The sequence below is a fragment of the Ziziphus jujuba genome, chromosome 4, assembly GCF_031755915.1.
Source record: "Ziziphus jujuba cultivar Dongzao chromosome 4, ASM3175591v1".
Taxonomy (NCBI): domain Eukaryota; kingdom Viridiplantae; phylum Streptophyta; class Magnoliopsida; order Rosales; family Rhamnaceae; genus Ziziphus; species Ziziphus jujuba.
In genome coordinates, this window is record NC_083382.1 from 31,474,081 (window position 1) to 31,498,461 (window position 24,381).

The following is a 24,381-nucleotide window of genomic DNA, read 5'->3' on the forward strand; positions in this document are numbered from 1 at the left end:
TATTTGTTGCCCACATGGTTCAATAGGATTGGGAAGTGGGATTTCATTTCAGTGATGTTTGTTAGTGATACCATTTGTGAATTGTCATAATCAGATGCATCACTCTTCATCATGGCATGGACAACATGTTCATCCAAAATTATTATAAGTTGGTAATCCATTCCTTCAATTTCCTTCCCGTAGCATCTATCCAATCAATTTCCTACCTCCACAACAATTAATGTTCCCCTCTTATGCTATTAACTTACAAATTTATATAACGTTCCGCAGCATTTGTACCATGTTAGTTTTTTATTGTTTGATTAGTGTTGATTTCCTACCTCCACAACAATTAATGTTTCTTTCCTATGCTATTAACTTCAAGGTTTATATAATATTCCGCTGCGTATATAGCATATTAGTTTTTATTGTTTGATCAATGTTAATTTTACATAGCCTTAACTTTTTTTTTTTAATCATACATCATTCAGCTTTAACTTTAAGAATAATATGAGTGTATATATAATACGTGTTTTTGTATTATTTTTTATTTTTTTCATAAATGCATGTAGGAAATTTTATCTCTTTTTTTTTTCTTTTTTTTTTTTTGTAAAATTAATGTTCCAATTTTATGTAGAAATTATTTTACATTTACCATCCCAAGTTCAGCTTCCTAATCTCATTCTGGTCTGCATTCCACGTGGCGTTAAACACGGATCGTGAAAAATGTTGGATTATTTTCCTAGCATATTAAAATAGCCTTCTTTTTTTCCTTTTTTTTTTTTTTGACATAATATAAAACTGGTCAATTGGCAATTGCATTGGAGTTTCAAACTCTTTTTGAATTTTTTGGTCGTTAAATGAAGTTTCAATTTTCAAAGTTCAGACTTTGTAATTGTTCATTTGGAAATGATTCAGGAACAGATTTACCAACTTGACCACCAAACCGTATATGTAGGTCAAAAATCTATGTTTGATTAGTGAATCATAAAATGTTTCTTTACAGCTTTTCTTGTACCTTATTATTTATTTATTTTTTTTTGGGTAAATATAGTTTATCTTATACGTTGCGGTCGGTAAAAAATAAAATTAAAAAAGAAAAGAAAACGATCTGAAATATTTGTTTCACCATAAAAAAAAAAAAGTAAGTACTAACAAATAATTACCTCCCAAAAATCATAAACAAGGAATCAAATAAAAAAAGAAGAAGAAAAAGTTTGTGTAATTGGTATATCCTCATTAGTCATTTTGTACATTGCCTATGATTATAATTAAACTGTATATTACATGGTATGATCGGTATCTAAAGAACACACTCAGGCTAAAATTGATCCGGATTAAAGTGATTAAAGACTCTTAAACAAGTAACTAAAAAATATATGCAAATAATATCTGTCCCTATTCGTATACAGCCTGTACAAAAGTGTAGCTCTTTTTTTCAGTTTTTATCCTTGAGCACTCAGCCATTCACGGAGCTTAGATTGAATGGCACACAAAGTGATTGGGAAGTTGGGACATCCTGACGAGGGAGATCTGACAAACAATTGTTTTGGTTCAGATGGATTTAATTAATTAAGAATATGTTTAGAATCCAAACGATAAAGAAAAAAGGAAATATTTAGGCATATATAATTCATGATTTCCACATGTTACTCAGTTAAATTTGTCTATATTAGTTGACCATGCCAGCAACTCTACGCAGAACATGCATGTCAATTACGAGCCAAATTTCTTCGTATCACCATTTGTTATTTTCCTGTTTTGGTCATTTGCAATATTAATTGCTGTTTAATGGGAGTTTCTCACTGTTAAATTTAATTAAAGCAGATATTGTCCCGTCTGACTGTTTGTTTCAATGAAAGACTTTTACTTTTATTTCCAATTTTTCAGAGTTTCTTTTCCTTTTTTTTTTTTTTTTTTTTTTTTGGGGGGGTGCGAAAATGATGTTCTACTATTATTGAAGTATCAAAAACGGTATGTCTGTGGGCATAAAAAAATAGGTATCGATTATGCCTCCAAAGCGGTGAAACTAACACTCTAGTCAGGCGCAATGAATCCAATCAATCCGATAATTGAGGCAAAAAGAGGAAAATAAATAAATAAATTCTGTCCCTCAACAAATTGTGATTGCATGCTGGCAGCGGCCCAAACCCAGTCCATGAGAAGTAGGGACAACTTATCCTCGAATCACTTCAATTGTAAACGAGACACAACTAAATATGGGTCTGATAATTTTTGTGAACCGGATCAGCCCAACACCATGTACCCAAGTCCAAAACAATTGTTTTATTTGGTAAACAGGTCCAAAACAATACAAAACTTGGATTGTTTTGACATTTGATATTTTTCAAAACCAATATAAAAAAAAAAAAAAGTTTTATGCGTTGAGTGATATAAAAATTATCCACTTGTGATAGTTAATGGAAACAATCAAACAAATACATATAAATGAAATAGGACTAGCTCAGTTGAAAACTAAAATTTGATAAATAACTATGGACTATACTGATTCAATTCCATGAATGTTTTTTAATAAATAATTTTAACATGGAGTTGTCAAATCGATATCATACTTTGTTATAAATAATAGCTCATGGACATATAATAAAGAATTCAATTATGAATTTAGTAATGAAAAAAAAAAAAAAAACACACACACACACACACACAAGAGTAGCTAATCAAAAGTCCTACCAAGATTAAACCAAAGGCATAGTAGACTCTTTTTTTATGTTTAGAGTGAGTTTAAATCCTCTTATCCTGAAAAACTCAAAATGATATTAACTTCTATTTTTTAGAGCATAACGTAATGAAGGATCATATTTATTGAAGTAGAGAAAGAAAAATTTTTACATTGCAATTTTTCCTTCTAGAGATTATTGCTATTTATTTAGCACTCACTCGATCTTACATTTTTATCGAACCGTGGAGTACGGAGTTGAATCTTTATAACGCTTTTGCACGTGGACAGCATCCAGGTTAAGAACCTTTTTCCTTCTTTTTTCTTTTGTTTTTTCTTTTTTATAAAAAAAAAAAAGGGTCAAGGGCCTTGTTGTAATTACAACCAATCACAACGGGTAGAAAAATAAAAGAAGAATTACAGCCAATCACGCAATGTGGTTGACCCTAATTAGGTATTCCACAGGTGAGAGAATCAATCCTCCTCGATCTAATTTTATCCTCTTTATGATAAATTGCCGATACGATAAAGCGATCCGCCGATATATTCACCTACTGAAACTCAAATCTATTGGCGGGACCCACTACATTGGCATCGCTGCTCTCCTCTATTACTCTCTCTCTCTCTCTCTCACTCTGTGTCTCAGAAAAATAATTTTGCTTACAATTATTATTTTTTTCGTTGGGTTTTCCCCAAAAATAAAATATTTGCTGTTAATTAGGAAGATACTGAAACGAAAGAGAAGGCAGAAAAAAGGAGCTTCGCTTTTATTTTTGGTATTTATTATATTTTTTTATTGTTTATTTATTTTCTGGGGCTAAAAACGGTGAGAGATGCGATCCCGGACCTTACACTTGGAGACAGAGAGAAGAGAGAAAGAGAGACCAAGCAGGGACTTTGTTGGCATCGTCCATGTCGAACTAGTCCATAAAGCAATTGAGTTTGCCAGCTGAATCGTGGTCGTTTTGTCGGGCAAGGAGGTTTCACTTCTGGTTTTGAACCTGTGTTTTCACGGCGAAACGAAACAAGAAAAAAAAAAAAAAAAAAAAAAAGGGAATTGGGGTCTACTTCTTCTGCTGTTGGAAAACCCTAGGTCCGTACACCCGACCTGGTGAAAAATCATTATGTCCTTGAGCTCTACGCGATTGAATTTTTAGCAGCTTTATGTTAAGCTAGCGACTTTCCATTAGGCAGTCGAGCTTTCTTCATATTCTTCTTTTTATTCTATTTTTTGTTTGGGACAATTAGTTCGATTGTGTTTGGTAAGGTTTGGAAATCAGTGGAGGATTAGAAACTTGGTTTCATGAATGGACTTCACTTGGGAATCTTAAATGTACGTGTTTTTGAATTTTTTCTATATGGGAGGTAGCATGGGGACTGGGCTATATGAATTTCCTAGTTAGGGTGCTTTGGCCTAAGAAATTAGACTAGTAAATGCTAATGTAAAGCATTTTATTTTTTTAATTTTGGATTTTCATTTTAGTTCACTTTATAAGATGAATGGTTTATCATACAATTTGCAGATTTTTAGGAACATGCAGGTGGACGATTGTTTTCTATGAACTGGGTTGCTATTATATTGTCAGGAATTGAAAATATAGAGATGCTTGGCCTTTTTTCTGTCTGGTTAGTGGAGACTGTTTTAGTACTGGATCGAATAAGATCCTTATTATCTTCGGAATTTTCTTTAAAGTAATAAAAAGCACAACGCCTTCTTCCAATTAGTCAGGTCCATCAAAATTCCGAAAGTTGTTATAGTAGAGGGGTCTTTTTCATCATTATTCCCATAGTCACTATCTCAATCGGATTTTCGGCATTTCTGCTCTTAAAAGGTCATATGCATTGATACCTCTGATAACTTGTTTTTGGGTCATCGCTGAAGGAAAATTAGATTGCAATCTGGAGTCTGACCGGGGACTGGCGAGTTAGAAATTATTCACTGTCCAACAGGCATTATGATGTGTAAGAGAATTGCAAATGCAAAGAGTCTGGGTAAGTGTTGTTTAAAACTGTTTAGAGGGAGATTGGGATGAATGTGGGTTTGTGGGCAAGGCGAAGGGCTCTTTAAAGTTACGAGTAGGAGGCAGTGCAATTATTTGCAGCTGTAGAACGATGATGACAGAAGGGTTAGCAAATTTTGTAATTCCATTAGATGAGCGTAGGTCAAAGTGATGCAATTTTTTAAACTAGGAAGATAAGGGATTCAAAATGCGTTTGAAAATCTATCAGACGAGTGTAGGTAGGTTGTTTGCACCCTGCATGGGTTGGTTAACTGTATCAAAGTTTAGAGTTTGATGTTAAGCTGTGAGAAGTTAGCAATATTACCCTTCTTTGCTGGATGTTGGCATTTGTAAATTATAGTTTTCCGTCTCTGCAATATCTTATGCTTTGTAAATTTACTTCATGAAAATGTTGGTAAATTTTGCTTGTTTGTCTTTTGGCTGTTCCCTTTAACTTTACTTCTCTCTTCATGTTCATAGTATTGGTTATTTATATGCTGAAATCATCATTATTAATTGGGAAAGTTGTCTATGTTGGTCTTCCTTCTGGTCTGATACTGTCCTAATAATTGCCTGTTTGATTTTTCAGGTCTTTCTGCTTATTGTTTTCCCCAAGAAATTTCTGTTCATCTTTGGAATGCATCTATGTTAAATGTTAAGTTGATCTGGTGAGGATAACTCCTGGTTCAAAATTGATGGTGTTACCCTGGACTTTTCCTGATGATATGAGAGTTAGGCTGGTGCAAATAATATGTCTGCGCTAGTTCCTACTAATAGTGACTGGGAATTATAAATTTTTACTGGTTTCATGTTGTATTTGATGGTGTGCAGTGTTGGTTTGGTAACTTCAGTTAAGAGTTGAAGTGATGCAGTAATATTGTTTCTACATTTGTGATAGTAGATCTTGTTTTCATTGTTTCAAGTATTTTGGGGTTTTCAAGTTTATTTGGCTTCGAAGGAATTATATATCATCTCCATGAAGTCACTGAATTCTTCTACTATTTTTTGTTGACCAAAAGAAGATGCTACCAAATTGGAAAAAACCTCTCATAAACTTGAAACTTGCCTCCTTGTTGTGCTTTGAATTCATGTTCTCTGGCATATGTAGGAGTAAAGAGGGTGTCAACCGTGTTATATAAGAAGAAAGCATGGAGCATGTTATGGAGAAAAGATATCCTGTTGATGCAAAAGATTATAAGTTGTATGAAGAAGTTGGTGAAGGGGTCAGCGCCACTGTGTATAGGGCTCTCTGCATTCCATTTAATGAGATAGTTGCAATCAAAGTTCTTGATCTGGAAAAATGTAATAATGACCTGGTACGTGTGAGAATAGCTCTTGTAAGTGAAAGGGTATCTGTATATTGCATTAAATATATTGCCTTTCTCTTAATATTGAAAATATATATGACAAGTTTGTAATCAAATTATTTTGAAGGATAATATTAACTTGTAACTTCCTTGAGCATCATTTTTTCATGTTATTATATGTGTTTTAAATCTCTTTAGGAAAGATTTTGTTCCTTATTCATGATCCCATCTCAAAATTGTCAGTGTGCTATTAAATTTGTATTAATTTGCTAATTATGCAGGATGGTATCCGGCGAGAGGTACAGACAATGACCTTGACTGATCATCCAAATTTACTACGTGCTCATTGCTCTTTCACTGCTGGGTACAACCTTTGGGTCGTGATGCCATATATGGCAGGGGGGTCATGTCTGCACATTATGAAATCTGCTTATCCAGAAGGTTTTGAAGAGACTGTTATTGCTACTTTACTGCGTGAGGTTCTCAAAGCTCTTGTTTACCTCCATGCACATGGGCACATTCATAGAGATGTGAAGGTACCTCACTTGATGTGCTGATCTCGTCATTGCCAGTGAAATTCTGCATTTTTAATCACAAGCTAAACATGTTAAGAGTTATTAATTGTCGTTCATAATGTGTATGTAGAAGCAGATTCACTTATGGTCCTGTTATGTGAGGAGATCGTTAATTGTTTGTTGTGTTGGCTTGTTATGCATAATTGGGGGAGTGATAAGTGTTTGTTGATTGTTGTGTCAATTTCATATTCATGGTTAGGTCTACTTATTAACTGCTGTTATGCAATTAGCACTAAATTTTAAAAGTGGTGACTTTTTTCTTTTTTTTACCCTCCCTGAAAAAGTGTTGGGGATGCTACTGTAATTTATTTCTTATTAAAGTACTTAATCTCCCTTTGCAGGCTGGTAATATATTAATTGACTCTAATGGTGCAGTCAAGTTAGCTGACTTTGGAGTGTCTGCTTGCATGTTTGACACTGGTGACAGGCAGCGTTCTAGAAACACTTTTGTTGGAACTCCTTGCTGGTATTCTTTTTATTTGTGCATCCTTTCCAATACCTGAGATCCTGTAGCAACATGCTGATATCTGTAGTTATAAGAATTTATGGAATTAGACTCACTTTTTATCCTCTTCCCCCCCCTCAGGATGGCTCCTGAAGTTATGCAGCAACTGCATGGATATGACTTTAAGTGAGTCAATTGCACATACAACATACTTTAATGTTCTTTATCCATCAAATTCCCCTATTATTTCTCTAAGTCCTCAGTGTTATATTTAGTTAAATTTTTTTTTCCCTGACATTTTCTGTTGTCTCAAACAGAGCTGACATCTGGTCATTTGGAATTACAGCACTTGAACTTGCTCATGGCCATGCCCCATTTTCGAAGTATCCACCAATGAAAGTAAATTTCTTAAATGTTTTTATATTCATGTGTATTGCATTCAGGAGGTTTTTCAGTGCTACTTTGTGTAAGCTCACCAAATTTTCCCTGATTTCTTTTGTCTTTTAGGTTCTTTTGATGACTCTACAAAATGCACCTCCAGGTCTTGACTATGAAAGAGACAAGAGATTCTCAAAGGTTATTGATGTTCTCAAGCTTTCATATATCCATTATAAAGTGTTGTTCTTACAGAGCTTTGTTCTTTTCAGTCTTTTAAGGAACTGGTAGCTGCGTGCTTAGTGAAGGATCCAAAGAAGCGTCCAACCTCAGAAAAGCTTTCGAAGCACCATTTTTTCAAACATGCACGCTCAAATGAGTACTTGGCCCGTGCAATTCTAGATAATCTCACTCCATTAGGTGATCGTTTTAGGATGCTAAAGGTCTCTTATTTAATCCTAATCTGCATTTTTCTGTTTGTCGGCTCCTTTTTTAACTCTTCCACTTTAGCCTTTTTTATTTTATTATATTTTTTTATCATTTGGTTTTGTTTTTTAGGCGAAGGAGGCCGATCTTCTTGTGCAGAACAAGGCTCTCTATGGGGATAAGGAGCAATTATCACAGGTAATAATGTTATTGTCATGCACCCTTATTTTATCTAGATTGAGTGCCTTGTATCTGTATATCTAATGTTTCACACTGTTTGAAACACCTGCCATTTAGATGGTGAATAAGCATATATTTTCTAGTGGTACTGACAGAAAGCTTTACTTCTAGAGATTCATTCACTATGTAGTTTCTATAAACTTGTGTCCTGTCCTCTGTGAGATACCTAGATTCTTGAATATGTATTTATTTGGTTAACCTTTAATGATTTCAATCTTTGCATGTTTTGGTTGGTTAATTTAGGTTTGGATAATATTTAAATGCCATCCTGAATCAAAATTTTAATACCTTGCAGCAAGAGTACATTCGAGGAATCAGTGCGTGGAATTTTAACCTTGAGGATCTGAAAAGTCAGGCTGCCCTTGTAAGTAGTGTTGGATTGTCAGTTCTTAGTTCAGTGTCTACTTTTCTATTCCCTGATTACTTGGGAAAACACTTGATTGATGAATGGAATATATGTTGCTGTTATTATTATTTGCGGCATTAACAGCAGTCCTTTTGCCTACAGATTCAGGATGATGACATTTCACATGCAGAAGATCCACATGTGAATAAGAAGGTAAGGGAAATCTTGGAAGATGTTAGGTTTCCAGCAGAAAGGGGTCCACCTGAAATGTCTAACCAATCAAATGCTACACCTAGCCAAGAGGTATATAACTCTTTCAAAGAAGTTTTCTTTCTCTTTTTATTTTTTGTGTATTGCGCTTCAGATATTTAATCTTTATATTTCCAGTCATTCTTTCCTGTTTGTGACCTCTGCCTTCCATTTTTTTTCCAGGATGGGATCAATGGTCTTCCTGATTTGGAGAGTTCTTTTGCTTCATTTCCTATTAAACCTCTTCAAGCACTTAAGTATGATATTTCCCTTTTATGCCTAATATTATCTCTTTAAAATATCTTCATCTTTTTCATTTTAATTGAGTTTATGGCAATAAGCAAACTTCTGCAAGGGTTATTAATTTGCCATAGGGAAAGACTTGCCTATGCATGGTGCAACTTTTATGGATGCAATCCATTTTGGGTTGCACTGCTATTTCATTCTTAATTATAAGAGTTTCCAAAAATTTTTGTTAAGATGTTTAGATCTTTGTTGAGTCTTTCATTAGTAGTATGTCTTCTTCCTTTGAAGTGCCATTTTTCTTATTTTATTTAACATTCCATTTTGTATCATCTACTTGTTTAAGTATTATACATATTTTTTCTAAAGCTTTTAAGATGATTTCAAACATGTTAAGTGTTTACTTAGAATTAAATACTTCAATTTTTATAATTATTTATTATTTAAGCGACACTTTCTCTGATGCAGAGGCTGTTTTGATGTATGTGAGGATGAGATGAGTGCGAATAGTCCAAGAACCATGGATCGAGAAAATGGAAGAAATGATGGGGAATGTTCTGGGCAAAATAATGTTTTACCACGTCATGTCATGCCCGAACATAGAAAGTTTTTGAGTGGTTCTCTTCTACCGGATAATGCTCTTTCTCCTAGAAAGGGTATTGGTGATGGGGATAGGTATACCATTTTCTTGCAATTAAAGTTGATAATTTTGTTGAGTAGAGGAGCTTAGTTATGGCAATTTCTAATGACTTGGAATTTTAAAGGGATTATGCACAATCAAAATTTCAAGCAGAACGTAACTATAGTGGGCCATTGCTGTATCGCCAAAAGCGAGATTCCAATAACTCTTCGTCTGGTCTGTTCTGCTCTTATTGTTGATTACAGTTTATCATTTGTTTTAATGCTATATAAGAAATTATTTTGGTATGGTTGCATCACTTTATGCAGCAGAGGATACATCAGAAGGAGCAGTTGTCCAACGTAAAGGGCGCTTTAAAGTCACATCTGCAGAGCTCAGTCCCAAGGTACTAATGCATCATCAGGTTATCATTTATATGAAGTGCAGTTTTTGGTTTACTCTGAAGCTGGTAAAAAGTTAAACATTGAGGTTTTATGTCAGTGCAGAAATTTGTAGTTTATTTTTCTGATGAGAGGATGTGCTGGTAATATTGCCAATTATATGGCATGTGGCTGAAAAAAAGTGTCGACCTATCTATTTTAGTACTTCAATGTGCTTTCCTTGTGCTTGCTGTTGATTATTTTTAAAAAAAGAGCAAATTTTAGCCACTGACCAAGCTTTTAATGCAGCATTGAATTTGCATTGAAATATATCAGAATCAGAGAGAAAAGCTTCTTATAAATTGTTCTAACCAATTCAGATCTACGCATTACCTTCTATGTTCAAAATGGTCTGCTTCTAATTAGCACGCTACCTGTGTGGTATATGAAATGTATACCATGTGATGTTGTACTGACACTTGTATTTGTTTCTGGAAAAAGATTTAGAAAGCATACTTACACTTGCATTTGTTTCCAAAAAAAAATTAGAACGCTTATTATATAGTAATATATGGTTGAGCTTGACACAATTGTTAATATATTTGTATATTTCCTTGTCGTGAACTTGTGATAGGCTGTTCTTTACGTCTATATAAAGTCTGAAATTTATAAAAGAAAACTGTACAAGAATGGCTTTACCTTCTATATGACTATAACTTCAAGCTTGCCAATAATGAATGAGTTACCACTGTTGGCCAGAGTTTGCACATTGGATGAATTGTGGTTTCTTTATCATTTTACTTCATATATTTTCATCCTGTGGCTCGAATTGTTTTATCTGAAATTTGTACCCTAGTATTTAGTTCGATATATAATTGGCATGTTAAATTTAAATTATCTATAGTGATGCTCAACTTGATGAATAACAAGGACGGAACTTAGTAATATATCTTTAAGGCAATGGCTTTGTAACCATTGCCATTTCATGTATGCTTCAGGGTCTTACAAATTGCTTCTTTAACCCAATTTGTGGAGGTTTGACTAGTCCAACTGCCCTGAACCTTACGGCCACGAGTGTTCTCCCATCATTACAGTTCATTCTGCAGCAGAATTCCATGCAAAGGGTATGTGTCTGTTTGTATATTGTATGTAATGTTGTATGTATCATGTCTCAATTTCTTTTCCTTTTGAAATAATTTTGACAGGAAGAGATAATTAAATTGATCAAGTATGTGGAACAAACCTCTGGTAATGTTTCTCATCAATGATCATTTCCATTCTCATTTTGACACTGTAAAATTTCTTGGATTTCACATTTTTAGCTTGATGCAGGCAAGCAAGCTGAATCAGCTGAGGCAGGAGCTGGTGACCTTTTGCAGGTATAATTCATTCCATTTATCTTGAAACATGATATTATTTTTGCTAGCCAAAATATATTTTTTCGTATAAAATGTATTAATTCTAATTGTTAAGCAATTTTCTATTATTTCACTTGTGTTATTGTTGAAGGTCTGTTATTTGTGGGTGAGTTTATGGTGGATCTGTTTCTTGTTCGACTTAGGTCAATGAATGCTTCTTCCCCCTCTTCCTCTCGTGATTGCATGAGACAGTTTTCTGGCCTTGCTTGCTTTATTAATGTGTCCTAAAACTTAAATGAGTTGTGGACTCTGCATGGTGTCAAACACAAATTAGGTCTCTCCACTGTGCTTATTATGTCTATGACTCTGGTCATGCAACAGGCCTCCCCCCTGTGGACCCTTGACACCCTTGTTAGGCAGGGGTGTTGGGGGAAGTAGCTCTGCATGGGACCGTTCCAAGCAGTTCTCCCAGTTCACACAATTCTTTAACCTCCTTCCCCATAAAATCCATGGGGCTTATTTGTTGTTATTTTGTATTTATTGGCTGGAGTCTCAAGTGCGGTGGTTATATATTGTTGGTTACTGGAAGCAGGCTTTGGATAACACATACAGCATTGTAAATACTGGCACTAATTGAGCTTTTGACTGAAAACCTCTCATTTGTTTCTTTTTCTGTTCCTAATTTGTAACAACAATTGAGAATACCATGCAGATACCTCCTGCCTCCTCACGAGAGAGAGAGCTGCAGTCTCAGGTGATTCATTTACAACAGAGGTACAATGTGAAACTCAATAAATTTTGGTGACATATGTTTTACTTCCAAGTCTATTTCCAACTTACTCCTAATCTCTGATAACAGCATTGGAAGCCTTGTTGAAGAATTGCAAAGACAGAAATTGAAGAATGTCCAGGTTTGTGTGCTTGTCCTAGTTGGAATTTCATCTTTCTTTTGCTGATGCAGTATATTGTTTGGCGTCTTATGTTTGTATATCACGACCAAGGTGTGATTTGAGGACCTATGTAATTGTCTACTTGAGAGATGTAGATGATTCAGATTTGGTTTATATAGACTTTGATATGTTTTGACATGCATGTCATTGCTCAAAATTTTTCAAAGAGTAGATAGCGATTAGGATTTGACAACACTCCTTTGGTTTGCAGTTAGAAAGACAACTGAATGCTTTGGTCAACAAAGAGTAAGTTTGAGAAAGAAATTTGGTGCTGTCACTACCAGACCATTGAGAAACCCTGGTCAACAAAGGGGAGACGATAAGAGAAGAAAACGAAGCACGGAGTCGATGTCATTAGGACTGCCTAAAAGAAATTTTTACCATGTGGCAAGGTTTGTGAGGCTGCAACCGTTGTGCAAAATATACGAGGTTGTTTTCTTCTTCTTCTTCTTCTTCTTCTTCTTGTATTTCTAGTGTACCATATGTGTGAATGGTGTGTTATGCAGACAACGAAATTTTGAGATGCTTTTCTTTCGAGTCTCAAATTGTGTAACATGTAATTTATTTACTCATTTTGTAATTATATTAACAGTTTAAAATGTCTCCCTCTGTTGTCACACGCATACTCGCGCAACATAGCATACTCGTGCAACAGAGTATGCTCCCTTTGATTATCAGTTAGAGTTTGTTTGTTTCATGCTTTCCCGTGTCTGCTTCCTGGTAGAGTTATAACCTGATAATCAGCAGCATTTGATTACCCTGTGAATCTATTCTTTGGAAAAAAACTTGTCAGTTTGAATTTTGAGAGATTAGGGGAGGGGACGGTGCAATTTTTATTTTTATTTTAATTAATATAATTATGGAATCATATTCTCTCTTTTTCTTTTTCTTTTTTTTGCCCCCCTCATAATGAGAGATGACGGGAAAAAAAAAATGAGTGTTGTAGCTATAAAAATATATATTTTGCTTCAAGCTATAGTATCTTTTGGTGTAAGATTTCAATTATCTTTTAGTAATAATTTCCTGTTGCATAGGAGTACAGGTGCAAGTGCTTAAAAAGGATCTCAGGAAAAAAAAAAAAAAAAAAAAAAAAAAAAAAAAACAAAAAAAGCGAAGGAAAAAAAGAAGAAGAGAGAAAGGAGTTATGGAGACCACGTCCTCAATAAACTAGTATTTTTACCTTAATTTACCAAAAAAGAAAGTATTTTTTTACCTTTGTATTGATGAAAAATTAATCATCTGGTGCTGCATATATTTAAATCCCTTGAAATAAATATTGTTCATCATCATTAAAAATCGAATATCAACAATTAAAATATTTTGGATGGAGAAACAATATTGCAAAAAACTGGATTCCTTTGAAATAAATATTATTCAACAAAATAAAGAATCGAATGTCAACAATTTAGATATGAATGCGGGGAAACAATCAATAATGTAGATATTTAGACGTTTAGTGCCGGATAAACAATCACGTCAGTCAATGTTCTCTATAGTAGTCATTTGTAAATTGTTTTGATTACATACATATTTATTGCTTTGTTTCTTACCTAGGTATAAATAAATTATGAAGGGGCTCCGTTTGGTTTTTTTTGATGGGTTGGTATCTGGGAGTGATGTATGGGACTTTCTGAAGACTTCGATTTAGTTGGAAACATGTTTTTATTTATTTTTTATTATTTTTTTTTCTAAAAGACTAGAGGAAAATAATGTGATTGGAAGGTGAGGTTATTTAACATACCCTCCTGTCATTCTAACATTATGCTCTCAACTAATTGGATTGTGTGTCTGAGTAGCTAACCCGTGCTCACTGGTCATTCAACACGTGACACTGCTCAATCTTTTCATTCACTTACCCACTTTTAGCCGCTCTATGTAGCCGAGCCATTTCGCCGTTAACAATGGTTGGAAAGCTAGAGCAAAGCCATAAAATAGCTAATTAATTAATTAGCTAGAGAGAACTGTTTGGCTAAGCCAAGCCAAAGCCATATGAAACTTTAAAACTTTCTTATTATATTAGTCCATGACGAGAGTTAAAAAAAAAAGAAAGAGAAAAAAAAAAAAAAAAAAGAAAAGAAAAAGAAAAAGGTACCCTTTGCATGACTATATAGATATTCTCATTTTAATAGTTCCTACACACAGCTACTACGGCAAGCAGCTACTAAGTATTGTTTGTATCATTATTCATAGCCAGTCTCCTCTTCCATTTCTGAAAATATGGGAATCGTCAAATCAGAAGAAAGGAAGAAGGCGGAGATGGAAGAATTCCGCCGCATATTGGTGGCAAACTCCGGCGTCTATCGCCGGAAAGACGAAGAATATTTCAAAGGAAAGCGATTTCCATTCACATCCATCGACGACGACGACGATGAACAAGGAGATAAACTGGTCTGTGTTACCAGCGGCGTTTCCTTCTTAGGCCTCGCCATCGTCGACCGCCTCTTGACCCGTGGTTACTCCGTTCGCCTCCTCGTCGACAATCCTGGTAATTAGTCAATATATTTATTCTTAACCACTTTTTTTTTTTTTTTTTGTGTGTGTGTTTTGCATGCATTTCTGACAAACTCTTCCTGGAACTCAATTCATCAATTCCGTAGTTTATATTTTTAAAGAGAAAAAAAAAAACAGAAAAAAGGAAAAAGGCTAAAAAAAGAACTGTTCACTTTTGACTACTAGCTTTCATCAATAATTGGTTTCATACAGTTTAGTTTGGATCTTCTTAAAAATCAAACATGGTATTAGAAAGAAGAGTAGGTTTCCAAATTCTATTTCTCTATTGAACTTTTCTAGAAGAGTAATGATCTATGGAAGAAGAAAAATAAATATGTAAAATATATTAATTTTTTTATTTATTTAGTTACTATTATGTTGATAAGTTTATAATTATAACTTATTATCCAAACAAAGAAAAAAAGAAGTTTATAATTATAACTATATAGTCTGTCTTAAATTCATGGTTATTTTAATTAAATAATGTGTAATTACTTATTTACCCAAAAAAAATAATAATAATGTGTAATTACTCTTTCTCGGTGCGTAGTCACTGAAATGGTGCTTGACTGAAAAAATGCAGAAGATATAGAAAACGTAAGAGAGATGGAAAGAGGAGAGAGAAGGATGAGTAATGATAAAGCCATTTCGGCAGTAATGGCGAAACTGACAGAGACTGAAAGCTTATCAGAGGCATTCAATGGCTGTCGTGGCGTTTTCCATACCTCTTCCTTTGTAGACCCCGCTGGTCTCTCTGGTTACACGGTGAGTCTATTTATTTTTTTTATACTTCCAAAAAATAAAAAATAAAATAAATGAATAAACCAAAAAAAAATAAATTGATACCTAAGTCAATTCATTAACCTACCGACTAGTTCTTCGTTTTCCATGATTTTTTTTTAATTTTTTTTTGTTCCATGTAAAAATTAGACTAAGTACTCTTATTCTCAATTTTTGGGTTGAAGAAGATAGTTTAGAAACTTCTGTTTATGAATTGAAATTTGGAAATTACGATTTGGTACTTAAAACAAAATTTTAGTTTTTATCTTACTTGATTATTAAAGATTTGCAAAGTAAAGAAGCTTCATAATTTTGAAAATAGAGATAAAAATGTATGCACTATAATGCTTTTTTACTGACCAATCCAGCCCGAACATATTATGGGCTAATTGGACCTGGTTTAGTATTGATTGGACTACACAAAAAAAAAAAAAAAAAAGATTAGTCCTGAATAAAATGGCCAAAAGATGTCCCATCAAGATTCGTCGGCTGGTTTGCGTCCAAATCAATGACATTCTTGTTAGAACAACTTGTTTCATTTTGACAAAACACCATTCGCTTCTTTCGATTGGTACTGATGCCCATCCTTTTCTGTATGGCCTGAGCCTCATTCTGTCTACGCCCTTGGACCCAGATAATAATGTAATGATAATAATGTAGAATCCTTTTGATCATTACATAATTAACTAAACCATAAATCTGAAATTCTTTTCTCTTCAAGAGGATGTAAGTGTCGGCCACCTCAAAGTTTATCCAAGAGAATCTAATTTCACTATGTCATCAAATGAAACACTAAATGTTCATATCAAATTCACATCGTCCACTTGATTGTCACTAATGCAAGGTTTACATCTACTTCAAGTTGTAGTTTTGTAATATTGAAAGTTATTCTTTTTTTCTTTATCTTTTTTTTTTTCTTTTCCTCAATTAGAAATCCATGGTTGAGATAGAAGTAAAGGTGACTGAAAATGTGATAAAGGCGTGTGCAAGAACACCATCAGTGAAAAAATGTGTGCTCACTTCCTCACTTTTGGCCTGTATTTGGCAAGATACAAGTCACCAAGACATTTCCCCTGTCATTAACCATGAGTGTTGGAGTCATGAATCGCTCTGCATAGATAAAAAGGTGAGCTTCGGAACATATTATGACCATTTCTTTATGGAAATAAGCTTCCAAAATCAAACTAATTAATTCCATTTGATGAAATCGGCAGCTCTGGTATGCACTGGGAAAGCTGAGGTCTGAGAAAGCTGCATGGAAGATAGCTGAGGAAACGGGGTTAAAGTTGGTCACCCTTTGCCCAGCTCTCATTACAGGTCCTCAGTTATGTTGTAGAAATCCAACAGCCACCATTGCTTATCTTAAAGGTTCCCCATTTTTTTCCCACCACATTTCAAGCCCTTTTTACTTTTCCATCTCAGAAATGTGTTTCTATAAGAAAAAGGTATATTTTATTTTTGTGAATAAATAATGTGACAGGGGCAAAAGAAATGTACGAAAAGGGTTTGCTGGCCACAGTGGATGTGAATAGACTAGCAGAAGCACATGTATGCGTATTTGAGGCAATGAGCAGGACAGCGTTCGGTAGGTACATTTGCTTTGATAAAGTGATTGAAAGAGAAGATGATGCGGAGAAGCTAGCACAGCAGACAAACATATCAAAGAGTAAGATATGTGAGGGAACAGAATCTGGATTTATCCACTCTGGATTTCGATTGTCAAATACAAAGCTTTCAAATCTCATGTCATCTACATTTGGACGATGTTACAGCCAGTGGCATGGTCAATACAACTAAAAGCACCCTTTTAATAAGTCTTTATGATTTTAATTACCTTACTTTTTGTAGTCATAGACGTTTGCTTGTAATTTTGTCTTTGAGAAAGAAAACTAGTTAGCCCTTGATTAATATTTATCATCCCTTATAACTAGAATATGATAATATCAAATCCAAGCAGTTTATATTCATAAATTAGCAATTTGAAATCGACGTTATAACGCTTACTACCACAAAAATATCCCACGGTAGATTAGATTAGATTTAGGATAATGTACATATAAACTTGTAGAACACTCCCAAAATCATAATTTTGTCTTTAGTATTATGTTAGTTAGCTTCAACCTCTAAAACAGAGACTACAATAATGTCAAATCCGAGCAGTTTACATTCATTAAAGAGGTCAAAAGATTTATTTAATGGCAATTAGCAAGCCACGTTGTGCAGTTTACATTCATAAAAGTGGTCAAAAGATTCATTTAATAGCTATTAGCAAGCGACGTTTTATCCCTTGCTACCACAAAAGGTTCCAAGGTACCTGTCGGTTCAAAGGAGGAGCAAATTAATTCAGCTTCACCGACATGGTACATTAAGAAATTTATGATAATGCATATAAAAATGAAATTGATTTTTTTTCTTTCTTATAATACTTTTATCCCCGTTCCGAGAAAACCGAGCATATGCTGATCAGATCGTTGCAAAACCAGTAAAACAGCTGAGACACTGGAGAAAAACATTAAAAAGAAAATTAAAAAGAAAAAAACTGAGTTTATAAAATAATTATAAAGAAGATAAACGAGAAATGGGGGCTCAGAGAGTTGCTATCTGTGCTCAACGAAGAGCCTTTTTATTCAAAAGGCTCTTCTCATACAAGAGGTGTCAGAATTCAAAGCACTCTTCATCTTTGCCCTATTTAATAGCATGAAAATATTTTTTAAAAAATGAAGTGAATACATGAACAGAAAGACAAAGAAAAGAATCAAGGGGCTTTATGATCGTAGAAAGATGAGGAAGAAGACCAGCCGAATTCACATCAGATATTCGACACAAGCGAAATCTTGAATTGCGGCCATGAGATGCGCCCTGATGTTAGGGTTTTCAGAGACCAGTGTGCTCGAGCTGCAGTAAGCGACGAACGATGATGCATTGCATAAATAGCTAGATTCTGGGCTTTAATGGAAAAGGCCCAACATAAGCCGGGTTTGGGTGCCCATTTGAAGCCATCCGTTTATAAGCCCGATAGAGAAAACCCTGCATGAAATTCGAATAAAAGCCCACAAAATCTTCCGTATAAATAATGGTAACTGGGAATTTTAGCTGCATTTGCCATTTACAGATTTTAACTCTGTCCGTACTGACCTCTTAACAGCTTTTCTCAATCTGTTTCAAAATTGAAACAACCAAAGCGTGATCACTTTTCCCCCCTTCTTTATCAAATTCCAGGTCGGTGACTCCTCAGCTTTACTTTAGTTTAACGAGATCATAATAGATTTGCCTCTGCGCCCCCCCCCCCCCCTCTCTCTCTCTCTCTCTCTCTCTCTATATATATATATATATATATATATATATGTATGTTTGCGAATTGCAAATTACATCCACATCCTCAAAATACATACCCTCTTTTAGCCAACACAGACATCATTTACCAATGCCAAATCTCTCTCTCTCTCTCTCTCTCTCTCTCTAAATACATATATATATATATATATATATATATGAAAAAAATATGAGCGAGTCCCCGAGTAGGTCAGAGAGGCTTGATGGGGAGCAATGACCAGCACCATCCTCGGAAGACAATATATAGACTGGTGGATTTTGGTTTAGCAATAATATTTGTTTAATGAAGCTAGGATGTGGGTGCACGTGCCGGGAGCCCGCCCACGTGCATGCATGAGTCATGCAAAGGGTGAAGAAAGTAAAACCCACAGGCCACAACAGGCAGAGGCATCAGCAGCAGCAGGGAGAGAGTGTGGAAAAAGAGCTTGGTTGATGAGGAACACTTCCCTATATTCGCTGTCATCGGTACTCGTCAAACCCCCAGTACTAAGTGCCCTTGGACCTTCTCTCTCTGTCTCTCTCATATTATATATATAATGCTGCCATGGGAAGAAGTAGAATATATATATATTTCAGATACGCTTTTATTTTTTTGAAAGCTTTTTATTTATAACAAAGTACTTAAACAATATTAGATTAAAAAAGCAGAGAGAGAAAGAGAGAGAGAGAGAGAGAGAGAGTGAGTGATTCCTCTGCAGAAAAAAAATGAGAGATAAGCAAGAGATTTCATCTCATTGCCATTTCAGATCAGATCCAACTTCTGTTTCCTTTCACTCCAGATATAAAGCATTAGTATTCTGTGTGGGGAGGTTTTTATATTTAGTCAGCCAAATACCAAACCACGAACGCTTAAAAATCTACAAGAGTCCGTCAAGAGCAACAACCTAACTACATTTTGCTTTTTGTCGGTCGATCGAGGTTAGTCGCTTTCCTTTTTCCTTTACTTCTAGAAGAATCATAATTCAGAGATTCTTGTTTTATTTTGTTTTGGTTCCATTTTCTTTAATACACACATGCATTATATGGTTTTCACTAAGCTTCTGAGATACAATGCTATGTTTTTGTAATTTTACAAAATTTTACAAACTCATTTTAGCTCTTATCAAACAAACAGGCACTGAATGGAAAATTGCTTGCTTTTGATCCATCTCATGCATTTAATTATATACAGCTATATTTCCACCTTTTCGTAGTGCGTGTAAGCCTACAGCTATTTGAGGGTTTTCTTGATGTAGAGGATGAACTTGATATCCACATCCTTTGTAACCATAGAGACTCGAAAATCATCAAAAACTATTTAGACTAATTGAATAATAGACCCCAAGTTGCCTTTCTTAGCACAGAAATAGATGGCCATGTTATCCTTTTTTCTTTTCTTTTAAGCCATTTTTTGGAAATTAAACTGCTAGAGATGACAAGGATTAATTCAACCTGTAGAGTCATAGTCAAAGTAGCAATTGGTATTTGAAATATTTAATGCTATATTCAAGTTTTAGACAGAGATTATTGCTACCATTACGTTTTATTCTAGTTTACTACTGTCTCCGAATACTCTTCGTGGGCCATGTGGTTGGGCTAGTGTTGACCTCATTGCCCATGTGAAGCAGTATTTTATAATTTTCACTTGGTCATTATAAAAACTAAATATATATATATATATATATTTTTTTTTTTTCTTTTTTCTTTTCTGGACGATAAATAAGGCCTAGAAGTTTTTAGAAGCTGATAAAACCAAATTGCTAGCAAGCACAAGGTCATATAGGGTGAACAAGTTTATAAATAGGGTGTGTTATTCTTCAGTCTGTTTATCTGACTCATGAGTTTTGATTTTGACAGTGTACTGAAAAATAATTCATGCCCCCTTTCGACAGTTAGGAAATTGATAGGATCGTAACCTTTTCTTTTGTCAAGCTTTTAGGGTATCCCTTTGAAGTACATTTCGGTCTCCACAAAAATTTCAAGTTTCTTACTTGTCTTTTGGGAGAGAAAGAAAATGCTCCTTTCTTTTGTATTGTTATGCCTGGTTGTATCATATACGATAAGCAAAACCATAACCCCGACCATAGAATTATTGACCAAAAAACCATTCTTTTATCTTTGTGATGTTCCACATGTATCCGCATGAATCATACCCAGCTCCTTAATTTTTTATTTTTATTTTTAAATATATATGTCTGTTTTAAAAAAGAAACAACTTAAAACACCTTACTTGGAAACGTCAGGCAAAAGGAAAGAAAACCATGAGGTATCTAGTATTGTACTGTTTGATTTACGAGAAAATAAACCTAATATTAAATTCAGAAATATTAAAAGTATACATTATTAAGATATTAAATTTGCATTAAAATTTATGAAAGGAATGTCCTTTTTTTTTCACCCACTCCAAACACAGCCTAAGTATAATCTATACATTAGTTCAGAACCAATGATAGATACATTATTTCAATAGTTAAAACTCATATTAGTTTATTTAAGAAAATAGATATTAATTTGCAGATACATTAAGTAGTTGAACTAAACTACTGGTTTCATACATTTATATTTCACTTTCATACACTGTTGTTAAGGATAAGTTCAAGTCTTTTTATAGGATAAGAAATGAAAAGATTAATGTCAGAGAGGCAGTTTGGCAACGAAAATGGCTATAAAAAAAATAAAAAGACCAAAAGAGAGAGAGAGAGAGAGAGAGAGAGAGAGGGGCAGAGATTGTGAAGTATATAGGTGCCTAAGAAAAAAAATTTCCCATAAAAAGCCCAACTTATTCTTTGACAATTCATTGCTGAAACATGAAGAATAGGAGGCTCTGTCCAAAGGACAGTACAGGAATTGTTGCAAAGCTGAATCAGGAATCTGAGTCATAAAACATGCACTAAGAATTTTATTGACAAAAATGCTTTGAAGGAAATGTTTTCATCGACTTAGCCTCTGCTTTCTGTGTCTAGTCCAACTCATATTCTATTTTCAATCACCACTTTTTGATATTGATGGAAAACTACTCTCCAACCTCTGTCAACTTAATTTTTCTCATCAAAATCTTAAACAGGATACCATTTTACTGCTAATCCGTCCTTTTTTCACCCACTCTTATGCACTAGATATCAGTTTGAATATTTGCATCATATATCTTTGAAATTTGTGTAGTAAATAAATTAATTGCCCAATTGGCATCTAGAATATTATATGATTTGCATTGGAAAAGGCTCAACATATATATGTTTTATCTGAAATATATACATTTTTAAGACAATATTGTGTCAACTTTTGGATTCCATAAGGTATTATTTACCCCTAATTGAAAATATAATATATTATATATAAATATATACTAGATTAGGAAAGAATCTTTATTTATATTTGATCAAAGTAAAAAGGAAAAAAAAAAGGATTGGCCATGTTCGACAAAAACTATCAATCCGTTTAGGTGTTTTTAATAGCGAACCAAAAAAAAAAAAAAATTGTTTTTCAACAAAAAGCATTTTCTATAATAAAATAATAAATTCCAGAACAGTTAAAAAATTTCTTTCCCAAGCGCTATAATGCAAGTTGGAGTACACACTCAACGGGTCAATGGTCAACAATTGTACAGCCGTATATCCCACCACTTTCTGAGGCGCGTGACTGTGGCTCTACTTCTTTGAAATAATTACACGAACCTTTTATGTGCTTTTGGAATTAGGAGGAATGAAAAAAATGCATGAAAATAAATCTTCCATTTCCACTACGTATAATTTATAAGCCATCTTGAAAGGTGATTCATATAGATTTTACAGTCCGAAGCCAAAAGCCGAAACGCAGACAAACGCAGAGAGAGAGTGCTAAATAGATAAGCGAGAGAGAGAGAGTGAGAGTGAGAGTGATGAGAATTTTTTGGTGGTGAAGTTATTTTTATCATATTATTTTGCAGGGGTCGTCTTAAAACTCTTGGGGTAAGCAAATCAAATGGAGGATAACACACCTCGAATTTCACGTACAAATGTTGGGACCCACGTGAGCTCACGGGGCGGACCCAAAAAGAAAAGCCGGTACACCGTTGATGATATTGATGGCGGAGATCGGATCGAGTGCTCTGGCAGGTATTGTCGATCATGCACCGCAGCTTTGATAGCCGATTGCGTTGCTCTTTGTTGCTGTCCCTGCGCCGTGGTCAACTTTCTTGCTCTTGCTTTTGTCAAAGTCCCATGGATGGTTGGAAGGAGGTGTTTGGGAATAGGGAAAAAGAAGAAGCAGAAGAAGCTGGAAATGCAGAGAAAATGCAAGAGATGTACTGGAGGTGGAGGAGGAGGTGATAGTGTTGTGGAGAGGAATGGAAATAATGTGAGGAAAGGGAGGGCAAATGAGGGCATGAATATAATGTCAGAAATTTCATCATCTGATGAATTGGACTTGGACTTGGACTTGGGGGAAAATGAGAACATAGACTGTGTCAGTGCAAGGTTTGAAGCAGAGAAAGTTTGGTTGGAGTTGTATCAGGTTGGTCATTTGGGTTTTGGGAGGGTTTCCTTTACTGGGTACTCAACCTCTGGGTAAGGGCAATTAGGGGAACCAAATAATTAATGTAAAACATAGTTTATAGTAGGTTTTTCCATCTTATAATTATTAAGTTTCTTTCTTCTTCTTTCTTCTTCTTTTTTTTTCTTTTTTTCTTTTAACCCCCTTTTGACTTGGAGACAAGAATCAATTACCCAAAATTAGACTTCGCGTTTTCACTGATCATGGATCGTTGGTAAAGGTGTGATTATTATATCATGACTCTCTGTTATTCTGCAGAATAGGGTGGGCTTCATCATTCACCATAACCCAAATTTCTTTTTTTATTTTATTCTTTTTTTTCTTTGTTTATTGTAAATAAACCCCAATTTTTCTTTATTTAATTTATTTTTATTTTTTATTTTTTTTGCTTAAACTTTATTTATTCTTTATACATATAGAAGCCAGCCCCCGCAGTATGGGATTATCGTGCATCTATTTAAATTAAATCTCCCCAACCAAAAGGATAAGTGAGAGGAAAAATAAAAAGATGGTCAATTCTTTAATTGAATGTATAGCAACCAAGGCAGGAGGAGGACCTAAGCAGCAATAAATCAAATGAGCTTTAAATCCGATTTTTTTTTCTTTTTATTTATTATTTTAACTTTTTTCCTCGAATTTCTCCTATTTATAGTGATTTATTTATACCGGTATATCACATATTTTCTAAAATTGCCTGGTTTGGCATCCAGAGAAGCAATAAATTGACACCCATATTAGTATCTGCCATGGTAAGAGCCAAAGAGGCAGCGTGGACAATAATATTTGGGAAACTTTTCTGGTACCAATTAATTTTCTGTGTTTTGTTTGGATAGGAGGAAAATTTACAAAAAACCACCATTATATGTCTTTAAAAGATTTGTCGCAGCTGGATAGAGCTTTAATTATGAAGTACATCTTTTAATTTTTGTTTCTTATAAATAATTTCTTCTATTTATTAAAATCAATAACAATAGATTCAGTGAAAAAAGAAAAATCAACAACAATAATTCTGAGGTCACAGTCTGTGTTCCTCTTTTGGTCTGAATTATATTGGGCTCAGTTAGACCTGGTCCAAATAATTGTCCAATTCCATAAAA

General features: G+C 34.3%; 3 protein-coding genes and 1 non-coding gene across 12 annotated transcripts; 3 read left to right on the forward strand and 1 right to left on the reverse strand.

The window, feature by feature from the left end:
• The first annotated feature begins 3,245 nt into the window (after positions 1-3,245).
• Positions 3,246-12,869, forward strand: LOC107415302 (serine/threonine-protein kinase BLUS1). Of its 9 annotated transcripts, none has more exons than XM_048472742.2 (22): positions 3,248-3,752; positions 5,249-5,327; positions 5,768-5,996; positions 6,248-6,502; positions 6,883-7,007; positions 7,128-7,172; positions 7,304-7,385; positions 7,494-7,562; positions 7,634-7,804; positions 7,920-7,985; positions 8,323-8,391; positions 8,536-8,676; positions 8,806-8,879; positions 9,334-9,540; positions 9,630-9,721; positions 9,814-9,890; positions 10,863-10,988; positions 11,070-11,112; positions 11,197-11,243; positions 11,935-11,996; positions 12,082-12,133; positions 12,384-12,869. In XM_048472742.2, the coding sequence occupies exons 3-22, from the start codon at positions 5,808-5,810 to the stop codon at positions 12,420-12,422; spliced, it is 2,031 nt and encodes a 676-aa protein (XP_048328699.1). In that variant the 5' UTR covers positions 3,248-3,752; positions 5,249-5,327; positions 5,768-5,807; the 3' UTR covers positions 12,423-12,869. The 9 variants fall into 9 exon arrangements, with proteins under 9 accessions (XP_048328703.1, XP_048328704.1, XP_048328699.1 ...); XM_048472743.2 differs by lacking the exon at positions 3,248-3,752 and adding an exon at positions 3,788-3,992; XM_048472741.2 differs by having other exon boundaries at positions 3,248-3,770; positions 5,249-5,996.
• Positions 12,870-14,219: 1,350 nt separating this feature from the next.
• On the forward strand, positions 14,220-17,352 carry LOC107415285 (cinnamoyl-CoA reductase-like SNL6). The gene is made up of 5 exons (XM_016023583.4): positions 14,220-14,657; positions 15,246-15,427; positions 16,374-16,568; positions 16,657-16,810; positions 16,923-17,352. Exons 1-5 carry the CDS (start codon positions 14,390-14,392, stop codon positions 17,237-17,239), a joined length of 1,116 nt encoding a protein of 371 aa, XP_015879069.2. The 5' UTR covers positions 14,220-14,389; the 3' UTR covers positions 17,240-17,352.
• Positions 17,353-18,025: 673 nt separating this feature from the next.
• Positions 18,026-18,127, reverse strand: LOC112491493 (small nucleolar RNA snoR1). Its single transcript, XR_003055777.1, has one exon. It is a non-coding gene; the product is annotated as a small nucleolar RNA snoR1 (small nucleolar RNA).
• Positions 18,128-22,284: 4,157 nt separating this feature from the next.
• LOC107415295 (uncharacterized) lies at positions 22,285-23,662 on the forward strand. Its single transcript, XM_016023594.4, has one exon. It carries the CDS (start codon positions 22,715-22,717, stop codon positions 23,300-23,302), a length of 588 nt encoding a protein of 195 aa, XP_015879080.2. The 5' UTR covers positions 22,285-22,714; the 3' UTR covers positions 23,303-23,662.
• Positions 23,663-24,381: the final 719 nt, after the last annotated feature.